Source organism: Muscardinus avellanarius (genome assembly GCF_963383645.1).
Source record: "Muscardinus avellanarius genome assembly, chromosome: 6".
In the NCBI taxonomy this organism is placed as follows: domain Eukaryota; kingdom Metazoa; phylum Chordata; class Mammalia; order Rodentia; family Gliridae; genus Muscardinus; species Muscardinus avellanarius.
The window spans coordinates 93,408,297-93,425,635 of record NC_137791.1 but is presented as its reverse complement, the minus strand read 5'-3'; the positions used below and the strand labels follow the sequence as shown (position 1 = coordinate 93,425,635).

Sequence of the window (17,339 nt, the reverse complement as noted above, 5' to 3'; positions counted from 1 at the left end):
GTTGCTCTCCCCAGGTTGCATGGTCACTGGGTAGCAGAGCTGACAAAACTCACATTTTCTGAGTATTATAAGTATCCACTTAAAATTGCATATTACTTCAAACAAATCACTGTTGAGAAAGCAAACATTCCTATTGACTCCATAAGCAGTGAAAATAACATATACCTGCCAAGTTTTTATACTTAAAACTACTGTGGCCGGGCGTGGTGGCGCATGCTTGTAATCCCCGCGCTTGGGAGGCTGAGACAGGAGGATCGCACAGGTTCAAAGCCAGCCTCAGCTACTTAGAGAGGCTTTCAGCAACTTAGACCCTGTTTCCAAATAAAATATAATAATAAAAAAAAAGGTCTGGGAGTATAGCCCGGAGGTAGAAAGCCTCTGGGTTCCACCCCCAGTACCACCAAAACAAACAAACAAACAAACAAACAAACAAACACACTACTGTGAACTGGGTGTGGCTATGCACACCAGTAATCCAAGTACTTGGGAGGCTGAGACAGGAGAATCACAGGTTCAAGAGCAGCCTCAGCAATTTAGGGAGACCCTTAACAACTTACTAAGACTCTATTTCAAAATGAAAAATAAACTAGGACTGAGGGTGTAGCTCTGAGGTAAAATATCCCTGGGTTCAAATCCCAGTACCAAAAAAAAAAAAAAAAAAAAAGAAGCCAGGCGTGGTGGTAAATGCCTGTGATCCCAGTACTTAGGAGGCTGAGGCAAGAGGATTACAGGTTCAAGGTCAGCCTTAGCAACTTAGTGAGACCCTGTTTCAAAATATAAATAAATAAAAAGGACTAGAGGTGTTGCTTGGAGGTAGAATGCTTCTGAGTTTAATCCCCAATACAAAAACATGTATGTAGAGAGTGGTTATAATTTTTTTATTGCTGTTATTTCTTCTTGCTTTTTGCTTGTGTTTGGTTAATTTGGGATTGATTATGTGGGGAAATTGAGCCAGCTTCATTATCACCCTGTATCTTCTGAACAATTTTTTATACAAATAGGGTATGCCTAATTATGAAAAATATTTTTGAATATATGTAAGATAATAAGATATTAAAAGCATTCTGACTGAATTATTAGATTGCCCCATCAGCAGAGACCAGAAATCATCTCTGTAAATTATTACTCTGTAAACATATATTTACTGCTGTGTACCCAAAGAAAGGATTTCAAAAGCTTCCTTCGCTATTGGCAAACCACAGGAGCGTATCTATCAGTGAGGAAAGGGGACAGCAGTGCCAGCCTCGACATTTCTTGCCTTCAAGAGTTGAAACCCTTTAATGGCATTCTTTACATCTGCAACATGACAAGATCCTGAGTGACGCGATTCCCAGGAGAGAGGGACGCCCGTGCCAGTGAGATCACTCCAGCTGAAATGGCAGCTTGATCCAAGCGTCTACAGGGCAGACAGGGACACCGCCTATGGTCTTACATTAAAAACAAAGCACACACACCCATTTTGCTGGTACAAAATAAAAAAGATAGTGAGGGAAATCTTGGCTTGGGGGTGATGACGAAGTCAGAAGCTTTAAAAGATTGATGCATAATAAGATGTTTTTTCTGCACTCTGGCCTCCTGCCCACTGAGCTGGCTCTGGTTCTCAAGCAGGAGTTATCTGCTACCTGCTCTTCTGTTGAATAAGGACGCACATTTCCTTTCTGGCAGTGGACAATATCTTTGTTGTTTGAGGAACATGACTAGGGGGTTGTTTTATATCAATTATGTAACAGATGCCAAACTTTTCACAATCAAAGAATCTTTCGGTTATCTCTGCCTACTATGACAGTTTCACACTTTGAGATTTTTTTTTTAAATTGTTGCTCACAGAGCAAACATTTGTAGGCTTGTGACATCTCTTTGATGGATTTTGGAGAGAGAACTGGCCCCTTCTGAGCTCTCTCTCTTTAGGACCTATCTACAGTAAGTTATGTCTGGGATCCACTTTCTCTTTCACAGCAGGCTCAGACCCTATAACGGAAGGCCTGCAACTCTAGGGTACAAGTTTAATTCAGGGATGTCAGGGTCTCAAACTACTCTCTTCAATAGATTTTAATCAATAATCAATAGTAAATAGTATTATAAATAATAATAAATAGTAAATAAATACAATAATAAATAAATACAATAAATAAATTACAGTAAATACAGTAATATATAATAAATACGGTATATATAATAAATATAATATAAAATATATAATAAATACAGTAATTATAATATATAATAAATACAGTAAATAAATACAATAATAAATAGTATATAATAATAAATAGTATTTTTATTGTCCAAATCCTGTGCCTGTTTTTCAGATGGCTTCTAATGGTGGTAGACAAGAACTATTGTTGTTATTGGGCACTTTAAACTCCAAACAAGTACATAATTTTTTTTTTTTTTTGGTGGTACTGGGGTTCCTAGAAGCCCTTCTACCTCCGGCCTACACTCCCAGACCTATTTTTATACTTTTTTATTTGGAAATGGGGGTCTCTTAAGCCAGCGTGGCTGGCTTCGAACCTGCGCCATCCTCCTGTCTTCGCCTCCCTACGCGGGGATTACAAGCGTGCGCCATCACGCCCGGCCATAAATGGTTTTTTTTTTTTTTTTGGTGGTGGTACTGGGTTTCCTGGAAGCCCTTCTACCTCCGGGCTACACTCCCAGACCTATTTTTACATTTTTATTTGGAAACAGGGTCTCCTAAGCCAGCGTGCACGGCTGGCTTCGAACCTGCGCAATTCTCCTGTCTCCGCTTCCCAAGCGCGGGGATTACAAGCGTGCGCCACCACGCCCGGCTTCATAAATGAGTTTTAATTAGTTACATTTACATAGAAGGTATATTAGTATGCACTGAACAGACAGTGATGGAGCAATTAACAAGATGCAAAATTCTTGATGACATAACACAATTCTACACGTGTGTATTGTGTGTGTGTCTGTGGTACTAGAGATTGAACCCAGAGGTGTTCTATCTCTGAGCAGCATCCCAACCCTATTTTTTAAATTTTGAAACAGGGTCTCACTAAGTTGTGAAGGGCCTCACTAAACTGCTGAAGCTGGCTTCGAACCTGCAATTTTCTTGTCTTGGCCTCCCAAGTCCTGGGATTACAGGCATGCACCACTATGCCTGGCTCCCCCTCTACTTTTTACAGCTCTGCTATCTAGAATACTTGGGTTTCAGTGGGGCATGGTGGCACACTCCTGCAATCCCAGCACTTGAAAGGCTGAGACAGGAGGGTCATAGGTTTAAGACCAATTTTGGTAACTTAGAATACCTGGGTTCTCGCCGGGCATGGTGGCTCATGTTTGTAATCCCTGAGCTTGGGAGGCAGAGACAGGAGGATCGCGCAGGTTCGAAGCCAGCCGCGTGTGCTGGCTTAGGAGACCCTGTTTCCAAATAAAAATCTAAAAATAGGTCTGGGAGTGTAGCCCGGAAGTAAAGGGCTTCCAGGAACCCCAGTACCACCACCAAAAGAAAAAAAAAAAAAAAGAATACATGGGTTCTAGGGTCACTGTGACAGGAAGGAGAGATGGGGGAGGCACACTTACTCTTAGGTACATTACTCTGGAAGTGATTTTCAACACTCCTGCTGAAGTTAGACATGACAAGTTACATGGCTCCAAATAATTGCAAAGGAGGCTGGGAAATGTATAGAAACACATAGATTTGGAGGGCATAAACTCCGCCACAGGTGAATTAAGAATGATTGGGGAAACTGGGCACCCTGGTGCATACCTGTAATCCCAGTACTTGGGAAGCTAAAACAGGAGGATCACAGGTTCAAGGCCAGCCTCAGCAACATTACAAGACTCTCAGCAACCTAGTGAGACCCTGTTTCAAAACAAAAAAAATGAATAGGGATGGGAGTGTAGCTTGGAGGTAGAATGTCCCTGGGTTCCATTCCTATTCACCCCCACTCAAATAGATTGGAGAAGGCTCAAGTGAACAGAATGGGGCATGAAGAGGATTGAACAGTATCAAAATATATTTTGCCTATTTCATAGTCTTGCTAAAACCAGATATCCTTTCTTAGATTTACCTGTACAATCTCTTCACTAACTAGTGCTATGAAGCCATCCATAAATTAACTTAATATGCTAGTTAAGGTTTATTTTTTCCATTAACAAATGTGCATATTATCTTGGATCTTAGGAGCCAATAGGCCTTTTTTTATTAAATTGCATATTTATTGTTTATTTTATTAGACATTAATGATTCTAGAAGTTAGAATTTGGGGTTCACAGTAGTTTTGGAGACTTTAAGAGCTTTTCTGCATTCTTCAAATCATATCAAATACAGTACTCTAGGCCGGGCGTGGTGGCGCACGCTTGTAATCTCAGCGCTTGGGAGGCGGAGACAGGAGGATTGCGCAGGTTCAAAGCCAGCCTCTCTGGCTTAAGAGACCCTGTGTTCAAATAAAAATATAAAATAGGTCTGGGAGTGTAGCCCAGAGGTAGAAGGGTTTTCAGGAACCCCAGTACCACCAAAAAAAAAAAAAAAAATACAGTACTCCTCCCCCATAGAATTTCTTTGAGTAGGAATCATCTAATGTAACCATATTTGTTAAGCATTTTCTTTGAATTAATCAACTGGTATTTGTTAGTTTTTCTTCTAGGAAGAGAATCCAATATCTTTCTAGGCCCAAAAGACAATGGGGAACTCCAGATAGGTAAGGCAATATTATATAGTCTTGCTTGCTATGCTCGTTTTTGTCACATCACGTAGCTAAGTCCTATTCCTACCTGCCTGCAGACCCTGCATCCCAGGTGGATCCATCCACTCTACCCAACTGGACCACAGAGTCAGTATCGTCACTTTTGTTTTAAGAAACGACCCCACAACAGGCTAATCCTTGGTCACTGATATCCACATTTGTCTGTGCTTCAGGATCACTTGAGGAACTTTAGGATTGACTGCCACTAGATCCTCTTCCCAGAAACTCTGATTTACTTGGTCTAGAGTAGAGCTTTGAAAGTGTTAAAAGCTCCCCAGAGACTGCAAATTAGTGCAGCTGCTATAGAGATCAGTGTGGAGATTTCTCAGGAAACAGAATGGATCCACCATATGTTGCAGCTATACCGCTCCTGGGTATCTTTCCAAAGGGACTGAAATCAGACTATAGTAGCAATATATACATAACCATCTTTGTAAAAGCACAATTCACAATAACCAAATTATAGAACAAACCTAGGTGTCTATCAACAAATGAATGAATTAGGAAATTATGGGATATACGCACAATGGAATTCTGCTCAGCCATATAGAAGAACAAAATCATGTCATTTGCAGGAAAATGGATGGACCTGGAGAGTATTACGTTCAGTGAAATAAGCCAGCCACAGAAAGTGAAGGGTCATATTTTCTTCTCATATGTGGAAGCTAGGTGGTAATGGGGATACCAGAAAAACTTCAGATAATGGAGGAGAAACCCCAGTGAAGGTGGTCTAGGAGAGGGTGGGGGAGAGGGAGAATTAGCAAAGAAAACACTTCCGTGGACATTATGCACATATGTGAGAATACCACTGTCACTCTCACTGTCATGCATGGGGAAGGGGGGAAGGGGAGGGGGCCAGGGAAAGCTCCCATGTGCGGTGTGCACCTGTGTCACCATCACCGTGAACTACATTGTGTGAGACTGTAGAACTATAATGTGCCAATAAAAGTAAAAAGAATATATAAATAAGAAAAACCAGGAGCCATTTTTAAGGGATGAGCTCAATTAGTTGGTGAATTTAGTTTTTTGTTTGTTTTTGTGTGGCACTGGGAATTGAACTCAGGGCCTCATGCATTATAGGCAACTGCCCTGCCACTGAGTAAAACAGCAGTTTCCTGAGATACCTTTGTTTCTTTTACCCTGATTACCCATTCTAGAAATGTTACCTAATTACTTCTTGGTGTAATTTAAAAAATTTTTTTGCGTGTGGTACTAGGTAGGGAACCCAGGAGCATTCTACCTCCAAGTGACACCCCCAGCCCTATTTTCAATTCTTTTATTTTTGAGACACGGTTTCACTGAGTTGCAAAGGGCCTCACTAAGTAGCTGAGGCCGGCTTCGAACCTGCGCAATCCTCCTATCTTAGCCTCCCAAATGCTGGGATTACAAGCATGCTCTACCACGCCAGGCTTAATTTTTTTTTTTTTTTGTGCATTGTAGTTGTACATCTAATGGAGTACAAGGTGATAGCGGCATACATGTACACATCTCTCAGCCCTTACCCAATTCCCACCCCATTCCCTCCTTCTTCCCACCTTCTCATGTTTGCTTAGTGATTGATATGTGTGTGAATGAACACCATGTACCATAGGGAACTTTCTTCTTTCCTCTCCCATCCCCCTCAGTTAGGTCACCTTATTTGCTCATCTACAGCTTCTCCTCCTTTGTCTAGAGTTCCTCCTATGACCCATTTTCTCTCTAGCTTCTGCATAGTAGAGAGAACATCCAATTTCTTATTTTTTGTGACTGACTAATCTCACTTAGCATAATCTTCTCCAGTTCCATCCATTTCCCTGTAAGTGACATCATAGTAATAAAAAAAAGTATGGTACTGTTACAAAAACAGATACATAGACCAATAGAACAGAATAGAAGACTCAGAAACAAATCTGCACACTTACAGCCAATTGATTTTTGACAAAGGGGCCAAAAACATACACTGGAAAAAAGATAGCCTGTTCAAAAATGGTGTTGGCAAACTGGTTAACCATATGCAGAAAACTGGAAATTAATCCCACTTTCTCACCCTACATGAGTCAATTTAAGATGTATCAAAGACTTGGAAATTAGTCCAGAGACCCTGAGGCTCCTCGAAGAGGGCATAGGCCCAATGCTGGAACACACAGGCACAGATAAAAACTTTCTCAACAAGACCCCAAAGGCACAAGAAACTAAAGGCAGATCAATAGACGGGATTGGATTAAACTGAAGAGCTTCTGTACAGCAAAGGAAGCTATCAAGGACCTCAATCGAGAGCAAACAGGATGGGAGAAGGTTTTTGCCGGCATAACTTTACACTCTCACCCAAACATGTCTGGTATAAGACTTAGTTATTCCCATTTCTCACTGTCATCCCACCACTGAATGGGCTTCATTTCTGGCAGTCTATACCTTTTATTTTCTTCCAAGAAGACTTTTTAGGTCAATCTGTATAATTTTCTCCTTTTTTCCCTTCACCCCAGCTCAGTGATCAGACCTGTTCTCAAGGATGTTGACACTAAATGAACTGAGGTCTGTAAGGTACCGGCACAGTGCCTGCCACATGGCAAATATTGTACTAACTGTAGCTGTTAACATTATTCTGATGCTATTTTGTTATCTCACCACCTGGTACAGGGTTTCACTCCAAATGGGAGCATAGTGGAGATTGTCAGCATGCCTAATTTATGCTCACCTGACTGTAAATCACACTGTTAACTCCCTGATGGCAGACACAAAACTTTCTTTTAACTCTCTAATAGGTTCATTTTTGTTCACCACTTTGTTTGTTTGTGGTATTGGGGATCAAATCCAGGGTCATTGTACCTCTGAACGACCACGCCCTCACCTGGCCCTTTAAGAATTTTTTTTTTTTTTTGGAAACAGGGTCTCACTAGGTTGCTGAAAGTCTTGCTATATTGCTGAGGCTGTCCTTGAACCTGTGATCCTCCTGTCTCGGTCTCCTAAGCACTGAGATTCCAGGTGTGCGCCGCCATACCCAGCTGGTCACCACTTTTTAAGATAGCTTACCAAACAGTCTTATTTTAACAACTATAATTTATCTTTTTTCTGATGCTTGGAAATTATAAAGTTTTTTAAAATAGAGATAGTTCTTGAAGTAAAATCCATAGAGAAGTGTTGTCAAAAGCCATGTCTAAGATGTTCTTTAGCAGTGAATGCTTTTTTTTTTCTAACCATTTTGTCTTAATGCTATTTAACAGAAGACTGTTTTGGGGAAATCAGGATCCTATTCGCCCTATTTGTGAGAGTGCTTTGAGAGCTCAGTTAACCAAAAGACTCGAGAACCTTGCTCAGCCCAAGCAAGTCTCCCACCACTATATACCGAACAGGTCAGTGTTTATGCATCACTGGGTTACCTCATCGGGACTCTCTGGGGAAAATGAACACAGAATCCGGGGATCTTATCTAAGAGTCAAAGATTGTTCAGTCTGCAGCTAAAATTTATTGAGGAGTAGGGATTCTGTATCTAGCTTCATAGTACAACCACACTTTTCTAGAGCAAGATCTAATACTTATCCTTTTGTTGATCATTTTCTCATCGCTGTCAAGTACCACCAAAATACTTGACAAGAACAACCTAGAAGAAAAAAGATTTATTCATGGTCGACTGGCTCCATCACTTTGAGCCCGCAGTGATGGAGGGCACGGCAGAGGAGAGCTGCTCAGCTCACCACAACCAGGAGGCAGAGAGGGGGTGGAGGACCCTGGATAAGATAAGGTCTCAAGGGCATACCCCACTGACCTACCAATGGCCTCCTCCTGTAGGCCTGTAACTCAGATAATATGTTCATATTTTGTTATATTTTCTTCCAGCTCTTTTCTGTGAATATGTGTGTAATACATGTGTGTGCGTGTGTACTTAAAATTTTTGAGATAATAAATATGTAATTTATATAGTGCTTTTTATACTTAAAATCTTTTTCAACTTTTTAAAGGAAGAAGAGATATATGTCAAGTAGGTAATTCTATGATTAAAGATTTAGGACATTTCTAAACTTCTGTACTATGTACAATACTTTTGTAAATGAGCTTATTTGTGCATACAAATTTCATACATTAAAAAAAATTATACTCATGAGCTTGATTACCATGAGTCAGTTACTGTGTCTAAAAAAAAAAAAAAAATGGCCAGGTGTGCTTACACAAACCTAACTTCCAGTGACTCAGGATAAAAATAAAGTAAAAATAAAACAGGGATGAGGGGTAGCTCAGATAGAATGCCCCTGGATTCAATCCCTAGTATCGAAAAAAGGAAAGAAAGAGAAGAATCAAGGAATCGATGTAATACATCCTATTAAACTAAAAATACAGTAAAATTATCAAATTATTTCTATGGATGCGAAAAAAAAAGCATTCAGTTTTAAAAATCAGCCAATTTTCTCTTTTTCTCGGTATATCTTTTGGACTATTTAGAAGATGCAATTTATTACAGAAAGTGATCTCTTTTAGAGTAACAGAAGTAATCTGAAAACTCAATGACTAACCATTTCTGGAACATTTCGTTTCTCCCACTGCATAGAACTTAGCAGTAAACAGGTGAAAACATCATACCTGCTCCCCTAGGCCTGGGGGTCAATGTAGGAAAATGCTGTGATCATTTGAATTCGTGCTGGTTCCGCTCATTTCTTTTCTCATCTACAACTTGCAGGATTCAATATTACTACAGTTGTGGAAGAGAGTCTGTAATCTGGAAGATCCCTCGTCCTGTGTTGTTTAGCCGGCCTTCCAGAAGGATCCAGAGGCTAGCACAGCCCAGATTCAAAAGAAACTATCTGCTAAATAGGTACAGTATCTTGAGAGTCTTTATACATTCCAATCCAATCTGGTTAAATGCTCAACACTGTAGTTCTAATTTTAGTATGTACAATCTCATGTGCTAAAAGCCCATTTGTGTCCCAAAGGATCAGGTAAAAAAGTCAAATAAGCTGGGTGTGTGGGCACACGCTTGTAATCCCAGGACTCAGGAGGCTGAGACAGGAGGATTGCAGGTTCGAGGACAGCCTCAGCAAATAGTGAAACTCTCGTTAACCCGAGACCCTGCTTCAAAATAAAAATAAAACAGGGCTTGGGGGTGTGGCTTGAAGGTAGAATGCCCCTGGGTTCAATTCTCAGTACCGCCCAAAACAACAACAAAGTTGGGGTGAAGCCAAAACTCACACTAAGACTTGTTATTGTCAACCAATTACAGGGAAATCTCTCAGTGGTAGAATAATCAGTGAGCTTTCATGAGGCCCTGGGTTTCGGTCTTCCAACCCCTCAAAAATTAAACACATCAGCAAAAAGTACAGGATTTTGCAGTTTGTAAAACTTAATGTTCTCTTACATCTGACTTTGCAGATGCACTTCCTTTGGTTCTATACTATATTTTAGCACTTTACTATATTTTTAATTAATGGGATGAATTACATTGATGATTGTCTTAAAGAACTCTAAACAGGGCGTGGTGGCCCCTACCTGTAATCCCAGTACTTGGAGGCTGAAACAAGGAGGTTTAAGAACAGCCTCAGCAACATAGCAAGACCTAGTATCTAGCAAGATACTGTTTTGAAAGGGTTGGGGTGTAGTTGAAGGTATAATGCCCCTGGGTGTAATCCCCAGCAACACACACACACACACACACACACACACACACACACTTGGAATGAGGTGGGAATATAGCTCAGGGATAGAGCATGTGCTTAATAAGTTCTGGAAACTACAACAAAAGACAAATAACCCAGTTTTTAAAATGCAGCCAGTCATGATGACACGGGCCTGCAATCCTAGCTACTTAGGAAGCTGAGGCAGGAGGACCATGTATTGGAGGCCAGCCTGGGCAACTTAGCAAGAAGACCCTGTCTCAAAATAAAAAGAGCTGGGGATATCGCTCAGTGGTAGAACACCCCTGGGTTCAATACTTTGTACAAGGAAAGAAAGAAGGAAATAAAAAGAGAGAGAGAGAAAGAAAGAAAGAAAGAAAGAAAGAAAGAAAGAAAAGGAAGAGGGAGGGAGGGAAAAAGAGGGAGGGAGGAAGGTTGGAAGGAAAGAAGCAAAGGATTTCAGGAAATATTTCTCTAGAGATGTTCGGTTCAACTTACATTTTTTCAACTTCATGATGATGCAAAAGTGATACTTATTCAGTAGAAATTATATTTTCAATTTTAAGTTTTGATCTTTACCCTGGCCATGGGATTCTGTATGATATTCTATCTCAATGCTGAGGCGCAGCTGGAGACCACAAGGATAAACAGCTAATATTCTAAGTTAGGTGTATTAAAACAGTTCTTTTTTCTTCATGATGTTTCCAATTTACTAGGTGTTTACTGGAATGTAGCCTCCTCATAACCTGAGGGGCACCTGTATATAATTGTATAAGAAACACAGAAAAGAAGTGAAAATTAAAACCACAATGACACATCATTCTTCATCTACAAAAATAGAAATATTAACAAACATGAAATCATGTATTGGCATTGTTTACATTGCTGATGGGAATGTGAAATGACAGATCTGGGGTGGAAAACAGTTTGGCAGTTCCTCACTGTTAACCTGATTTGATTCCTAGGCACTTACCTAAGAGAATTGAAAACCTCTGTCCACACAGAAATTGGTACATTCATATTCATAGCAGGATTATTAATAATAGCAAAAAGTCTCAACAACTTAAATGTTTATCAATGGATAAGCCAAATGTGTCACATTCATACAATGAAATATTTTTCAGCCATAAAAAGAATGAAGTGCTGATACATGAATCTTTAAATTATGCTAAAAGTAGGGAGCCCAAAACAAAAGGCTGCATTTTTGAATTATCTCATTTTTTGGAAATTTCCAGAATAGGCAAATCCATAGAGATTAAGACTAATAGATTAGTGGTTCCCAAGGGATGACAGGATATGGTAATGGGGAATGCCTAATAGGTATGGGGTTTCTATTTGGGTTGATGAAAGCATTCTAAAATTAGATAGTGGTCATGGATATACAACTTGGTGAATATTTTAGAAACCATTTGGTTGTATACTTCAAAGGTACATTTTATCATATGTTAGTTATATCCCAATAATAATATTATTATTACTATTACTGCATTACTAATATTATTGCTATTATTGCTATAATAGTATTACTATCATTACTATTACTAGACTACTTTTGCAGGTAATCTACAAATAGTCTGCTATATTTGAGAAAATTTCTTTACATATTGGGTTTGTAGGTTGATTGGTAGGTTTGGTCAGGGAAATAACTCTGTGGGGTATAGTCTATGATGACTGACCAAATGGCTGAGAGTTATGACAATGTCTAAAATGCCACCACAGAGGAGAGTGTAGAGGACACTGGCCTTCACAAAAGGGTCCTCAGTGATCACTGGAATTTTAATTTTAGGGATCTAATATGAAGTTTTGGTAGAAAGTGAGGTGTTCTTCAAACTGCAGGTCACAACCCATCCATAATCAATCATAAAATCAATTCCACTTTTAAAAAATGAAACCCAATTAGAAATTTAAAAATCAGTATATGATATAGAATAAACATTGTTTTAAGATAATTTTATCTCATCTACACAGACACATACTTATGTATGTGGTATCACAATATAAAATGTCCTTTTCACTGTGGAGTATATAAAATGTCCTTTTCACTGTGGAGTATACTATACTGTGGAGTATAGTAAAGAATTTTTTTTTTGTGTGTGTGTGATATTGGGAATTGAACCCAGGGGCATTCTACCTCCAAACTACACCTTGTCCTATTTTTTATTTTTATTTTTGAAACAAAGTCTCACCAGGTTGATGAGAGTCTCATTACTTCCTGAGGCTGTCCTGGAACCTGTGATACTCCTATCTCAGCTTTCCTTGTACTGGGATTACAGACATATATCACCAAGCCTGGCAGTCAAAAAATTTTGAGAATCACCCATCTGTATGAAAGATTACTAGTGATTGTGGGAAAAGATGTTCCTAAAACCAAAACAGTATGTGCAATGGATTGGAGGCTGATTGTAGGATTGAAAAATCTAGTGATTGTACCTCGATAATAGTTGATGTTTCCATTTGCATGTAGGCCCACCAGTGATTCTGGAGAAAGAAATTATCTTCGACTGTCAGATCCTTCTCCCCGGATTTTACGACTCTCAGTTGCCAAAGGTGTAAATTCAAACTATATTCCTCCAAAAAGCGTAAGTGAGCCCATGCAAAAGAAACAGTTCCTGGTCCAAGGTATAACATGGTACGCTCTTATTTCTAGGTATGCACTTTCCTTTTCTTCCTGTCCCTTTTCCCCTCTCATCAAATGAACTTCCCCAGCTACCTCCCCTATTCTGAATGGACTGGTCAGGACTGGTCAAAGAAGCAGAATCGTGAGTGATGTGGAAGAAGGGATTCATGATGGAGATTAGCCCTTGGGCAATGGAGGGAGCTGGTGGAGGAGTCCATGAAAGGCTGTCATGGCAGCTGGGTCTTGGTTCTAGTTGTCGATCTAGAAGCAATGAGAGGTCATAGAGGTAGGTCTGTGCTTCCCTGGAAGGTGTCTGGGCAAGACACGCCTCACCTTCCCAGGTTGTTCTTGAACCTGTGATCCTCCCATCTCAGCCTCCCAAGTGCTGGAATCACAGGTGTGCTCCTCCACACCCGGCCCAATTGTACATTTATTTATTTATTTATTTATTTATTTATTTATTTATTTATTTATACTAGGGGTTGAACTCAGGGGCATTCTACCTCCGAGCTATACTTCCAGCCCTTTTTATTTTATTACTTGGAAACAGGGTCTCACTAAGTTACTGCCAGCCTAAGTTGCTGAGGCTGGCTTCAAACCTGTGATCCTCCCATCTCAGCCTCCCAAGAACTGGGATTACAAATGTGTGCCACCTTACCTGGCTCCAACTCTACTTCTTTATTTCACTAAAATGTTCTTTGGCAGCAGCTGTCGTTGACCTGAAGCCTTCCTTTCTGTTTGGCACAGCATGCCAGGGACTACCAGTAGTTTTGTTGTTTTGCTGTTTGTTTGTTTCAGCCACTAACAGTGGGCTCCTTAGTGTCTCCAAATCTAATCATCCCAGAAACAAGTTTGAGATGATTTGGAACTATGTGAAGAATCTTAAGGTTCGGATCTGGCCCTCTGTTGCTTCATACCAAGCCACCCCAACACTCAGTGATGTGAAACAACATTTCATTGTGCTCAGGATTTTATGAGTCAGTATTTCCAACTGGGAAACAGGTACGGCTTGATTCAGCTCCATGATGTCTGAGGTCTCTGCTGGGAAATCTGTAATTACTTACAGTGTCTGAAGTCATAGGGGGCTGGAATCATCTGGAAGCTCCTTCATATCTTAGTCAACGCAGGCAGCGATAACCTAACACTATAGATAGGGTGGCTTAAACAAAAGGTATTTATGTCTCACAGTCCTGGAATCTGGGAAGCCCAAGACTGAGGCGCCAGCAGTTTCTGTTCTAGGTGAGGCCTCATTTCCTAGCTTGCCGATGGCTCCCATCATACTGTGCGCTCACAGGACCCCTCTGTACAAGGAGAGAGCACGCTCTCCTCTCTCTTCTTTTAAGAACATTAATCCCATTATGGGCTTCCACCCTCCTGACCTCATCTACAGCTGACCACCTCCCAGCGGCCCTGGCTCCTGACACCATCACCCTGGGTACTAAGCTTCAGTATGCATTCAGAGACATCAACATTCAATCCAATGTGATGCCTACGTGCGGTGCCTGGGCCAGGACGACTCAGGTGGCAAAATGTGCAGACACCTTCATGCCACCTGGCCACGTGGCATAGACCTATCTCAGCATGGTGGCTCTGTTCTGAGGGGCATCCTAAAGCGGAATGTCCTGAGGGTGAGCACTCCAGGAGAACAAAGTGGAAGCTATTTGTTTCTAGGGCTTCAGCTGGGCAGTCGCATCTCACTGCAGTCCCCCTCTGTTGACTGACACCATCACATGTGGTCAGATTCAAGGGCCCGGGAGGCAAGCCCTAGCTCTCAGTGAGAGAAGTGCCAAAGAACTTATAGGCCCTTAAAAAACCCTGCCACACCCAGTGATGTGAGCCTTTTGGGATCTTTGAGCATGGCTGTGGTAGTTAATAGTCTTGTGTTTTAAATTTCAAATTTAAAAATCAAACATTTCTTAGGCTTTTAAGTTTAGCTTGCTAGTTTTATTATCATATTTAAAATTCTGGTAGTGTTCAGTAACAAATTTTAAGAATCCCAAATAAAGCCAAGCATGATGGTGGATACCTATAATCTTAGTACTTGGTAGGCTGAGACAGGAGGATCACAGGTTCAAGGCCAGTCTCAGCAAGTTAGTGAGACTTTCAGCAACTTAGCAAGACTCTGTTTCAAAATGAAAGAATTAAAATAGGGTTGGGGGTCTAGCTCAGAGGTAGAATTCAATCCCTAGTACTAAACAACAATGAAGAAGTCCCAAATAATGTGCAGTCATGTTTCCAAACCTACTTAATAAAATACCTTCAAACAAGTTTAATTATATTTATTAATATACTACATTTGATTTAAGTACTTTATCCATCTACATTCGCAAACAAAAACTTCTAAAGTATTGTCATTACCTTGACACATTTTAATATATATTAAACTCATAAATGTGGTGACTTTTTTTTTGGTGGTACTGGGGTTCCTGGAAGCCCTTCTACCTCTGGGCTACACTCCCAGACCTATTTATTTTTGGAAACAGGGTCTCTATGCCAGCGTGGCTGGCTTCGAACCTGCGAGATCCTCCTGTCTCCGCCTCCCAAGCGCGGGGATTACAAGCGTGCGCCACCACGCCCGGAGCAGTGGTGACATTTTTAATACTCTAAGAGTGAACATAAACTTAAGATGTCAATTTAATGTCATAATTCTACATCAATTCTTCACACATTTTAAACTGCACTGGTAGGATTGTCACTCTAATAGACCAAATCCTCTTAAACATGAATATGCTTTTTGTTTTAGTGTATAGTTTTTATTTAACTAATTTCAAACTTAATGAAAAACTGTAAGAATAACCTTTTGTTTTATTGCCTTTATTATTCTTCCTCTTCCATGGATGTTGTATGCGTATGTACATATGCACAACTTGTTTCTTCAATCATTTTCCAGAGAAAGCTATAGATATCATATCCCCCTTTCCCTAAATACTTTAGTGTCAATTTCCTAAGAACAGGGACGTCATCTTACATAACCACAGAAGTACTGTGTTATTCAAACCGGGAAATTGAACATCGACCGCTGTGTCTACCCTGTGACCCATAATCAAGTTTCATCATTCGTCCCACACACTTTCCTTAATACAGACTATCCATTTTATGATCTGATCCTCTTTGGGTTTTCATTTTTACAGTTAATTAACTCTACCTCAGGCTTATCAACAACACACGCCCACAAAGGAACCAAGTAACTCTCACAGGTACCTGAGGCACCTTGCCAGCAGAGACTGAACAATGACCTGGGGGAAGTCAATATCTCAGTGACCGCCATGCTGAGTACTTTTTTTCTTTCTTTGTGTGTGTGTGTGTGTGTGTGTGTGTGGTACTGGGGTCTCTGGAAACCCTTCTACCTCCGGGCTACACTCCCAGACCTATTTTATATTTTTATTTGGAAACAGGGTCTCTTAAGCCAGCGAGGCTGGCTTTGAACCAGCACGATCCTCCTGTCTCTGCCTCCCAAGCGTGGGGATTACAAGCGTGCACCACCACCACCACGCCCGGCCTGAGTATTTTTTAATAGTAACTTTGTTAGTGTCCTCCAAGGTTAAAAATAGGACTGAGGCTCTAGCTCAATGGTGGAGCACTTGCCTAGCATGTGCAAGGCCCTGGGTACCATCTCCAGTTACTGTAGAACAAATACCCTCCCCTCAAAACACCCATAAAAAAAAAATTGACCAAAGTTTGCAACTCCCACCCAGACAAACTGATCTATCTAAATGTCTTAAATCTGTAACTTTTAAGACCTTGGCTTTTAGGATTCTGATTCTTATTTCATATCTAGCAGATCCCTTTAAGTATAGTATGCTTGAAGTCTGGATCTCATTTGGCCACCTGCTTTGACCTGCTGTCCTAATTCATAAGGTCCTACTGCTCACGTGCTCCTCCCCCACCACCCTCAATTTGCTTATTTTCTGGGAATAAAAATTCTAGAAGAAAAATCACTGGATGAAGGAAAGGGCATGAACATTTTCTTTCCTTGTTTTTTTTATTTTTTGGTGCTGGAGGTGGAACCCAGAGGCATTCTACCTCTGAGCTACACCCCTGGCCTCTTTTTTTATTTGAAATAGGATCTTTAGTGGTTGTTGAGGGCCTAAGTTGCAGAGGCTGGATGCAAACCTGGGATCTTTCTGATCAGCTTCCCAAAGTACAGGGTTAACAAGTGTGTGTCACCATGCCTGGCTCTTGGGCATGAACATTTTTTAGGTGACTTGTATGAGATTCCACAATGCATTTTCAAAATAGTGACTTTGATTTGCATATTTGCTTGCATTATTAGTCTGCCTTTTACTATACGCTCACCAACATTAGATATTATTTTACAAAATGTTAATTGTATAGCAAATAATATCTCATATAAGTATAAATATTTTCTTTGTGTGTGTGTGTGGTAGTGGGAATGAAACCCAGAGGCATTCTACCTCCGGGCTACACTCCCAGACC

The 17,339-nt window shown here is 40.5% G+C and overlaps 1 protein-coding gene across 1 annotated transcript in view; it reads left to right on the top strand.

Annotated features, from left to right (window-relative positions):
• The window catches only part of SPMAP2L (sperm microtubule associated protein 2 like), a gene marked incomplete at both ends in the record, with an annotated part of 60,778 nt that overhangs the window by 22,902 nt on the left and 20,537 nt on the right, over positions 1-17,339 (top strand). Inside the window, 4 exons of the mRNA XM_080697242.1 lie at positions 4,596-4,661; positions 7,907-8,035; positions 9,355-9,489; positions 12,750-12,864. Coding sequence (XP_080553368.1) covers positions 4,596-4,661; positions 7,907-8,035; positions 9,355-9,489; positions 12,750-12,864 — 445 coding nt within the window. The remainder of the gene's footprint in view (positions 1-4,595; positions 4,662-7,906; positions 8,036-9,354; positions 9,490-12,749; positions 12,865-17,339) is intronic.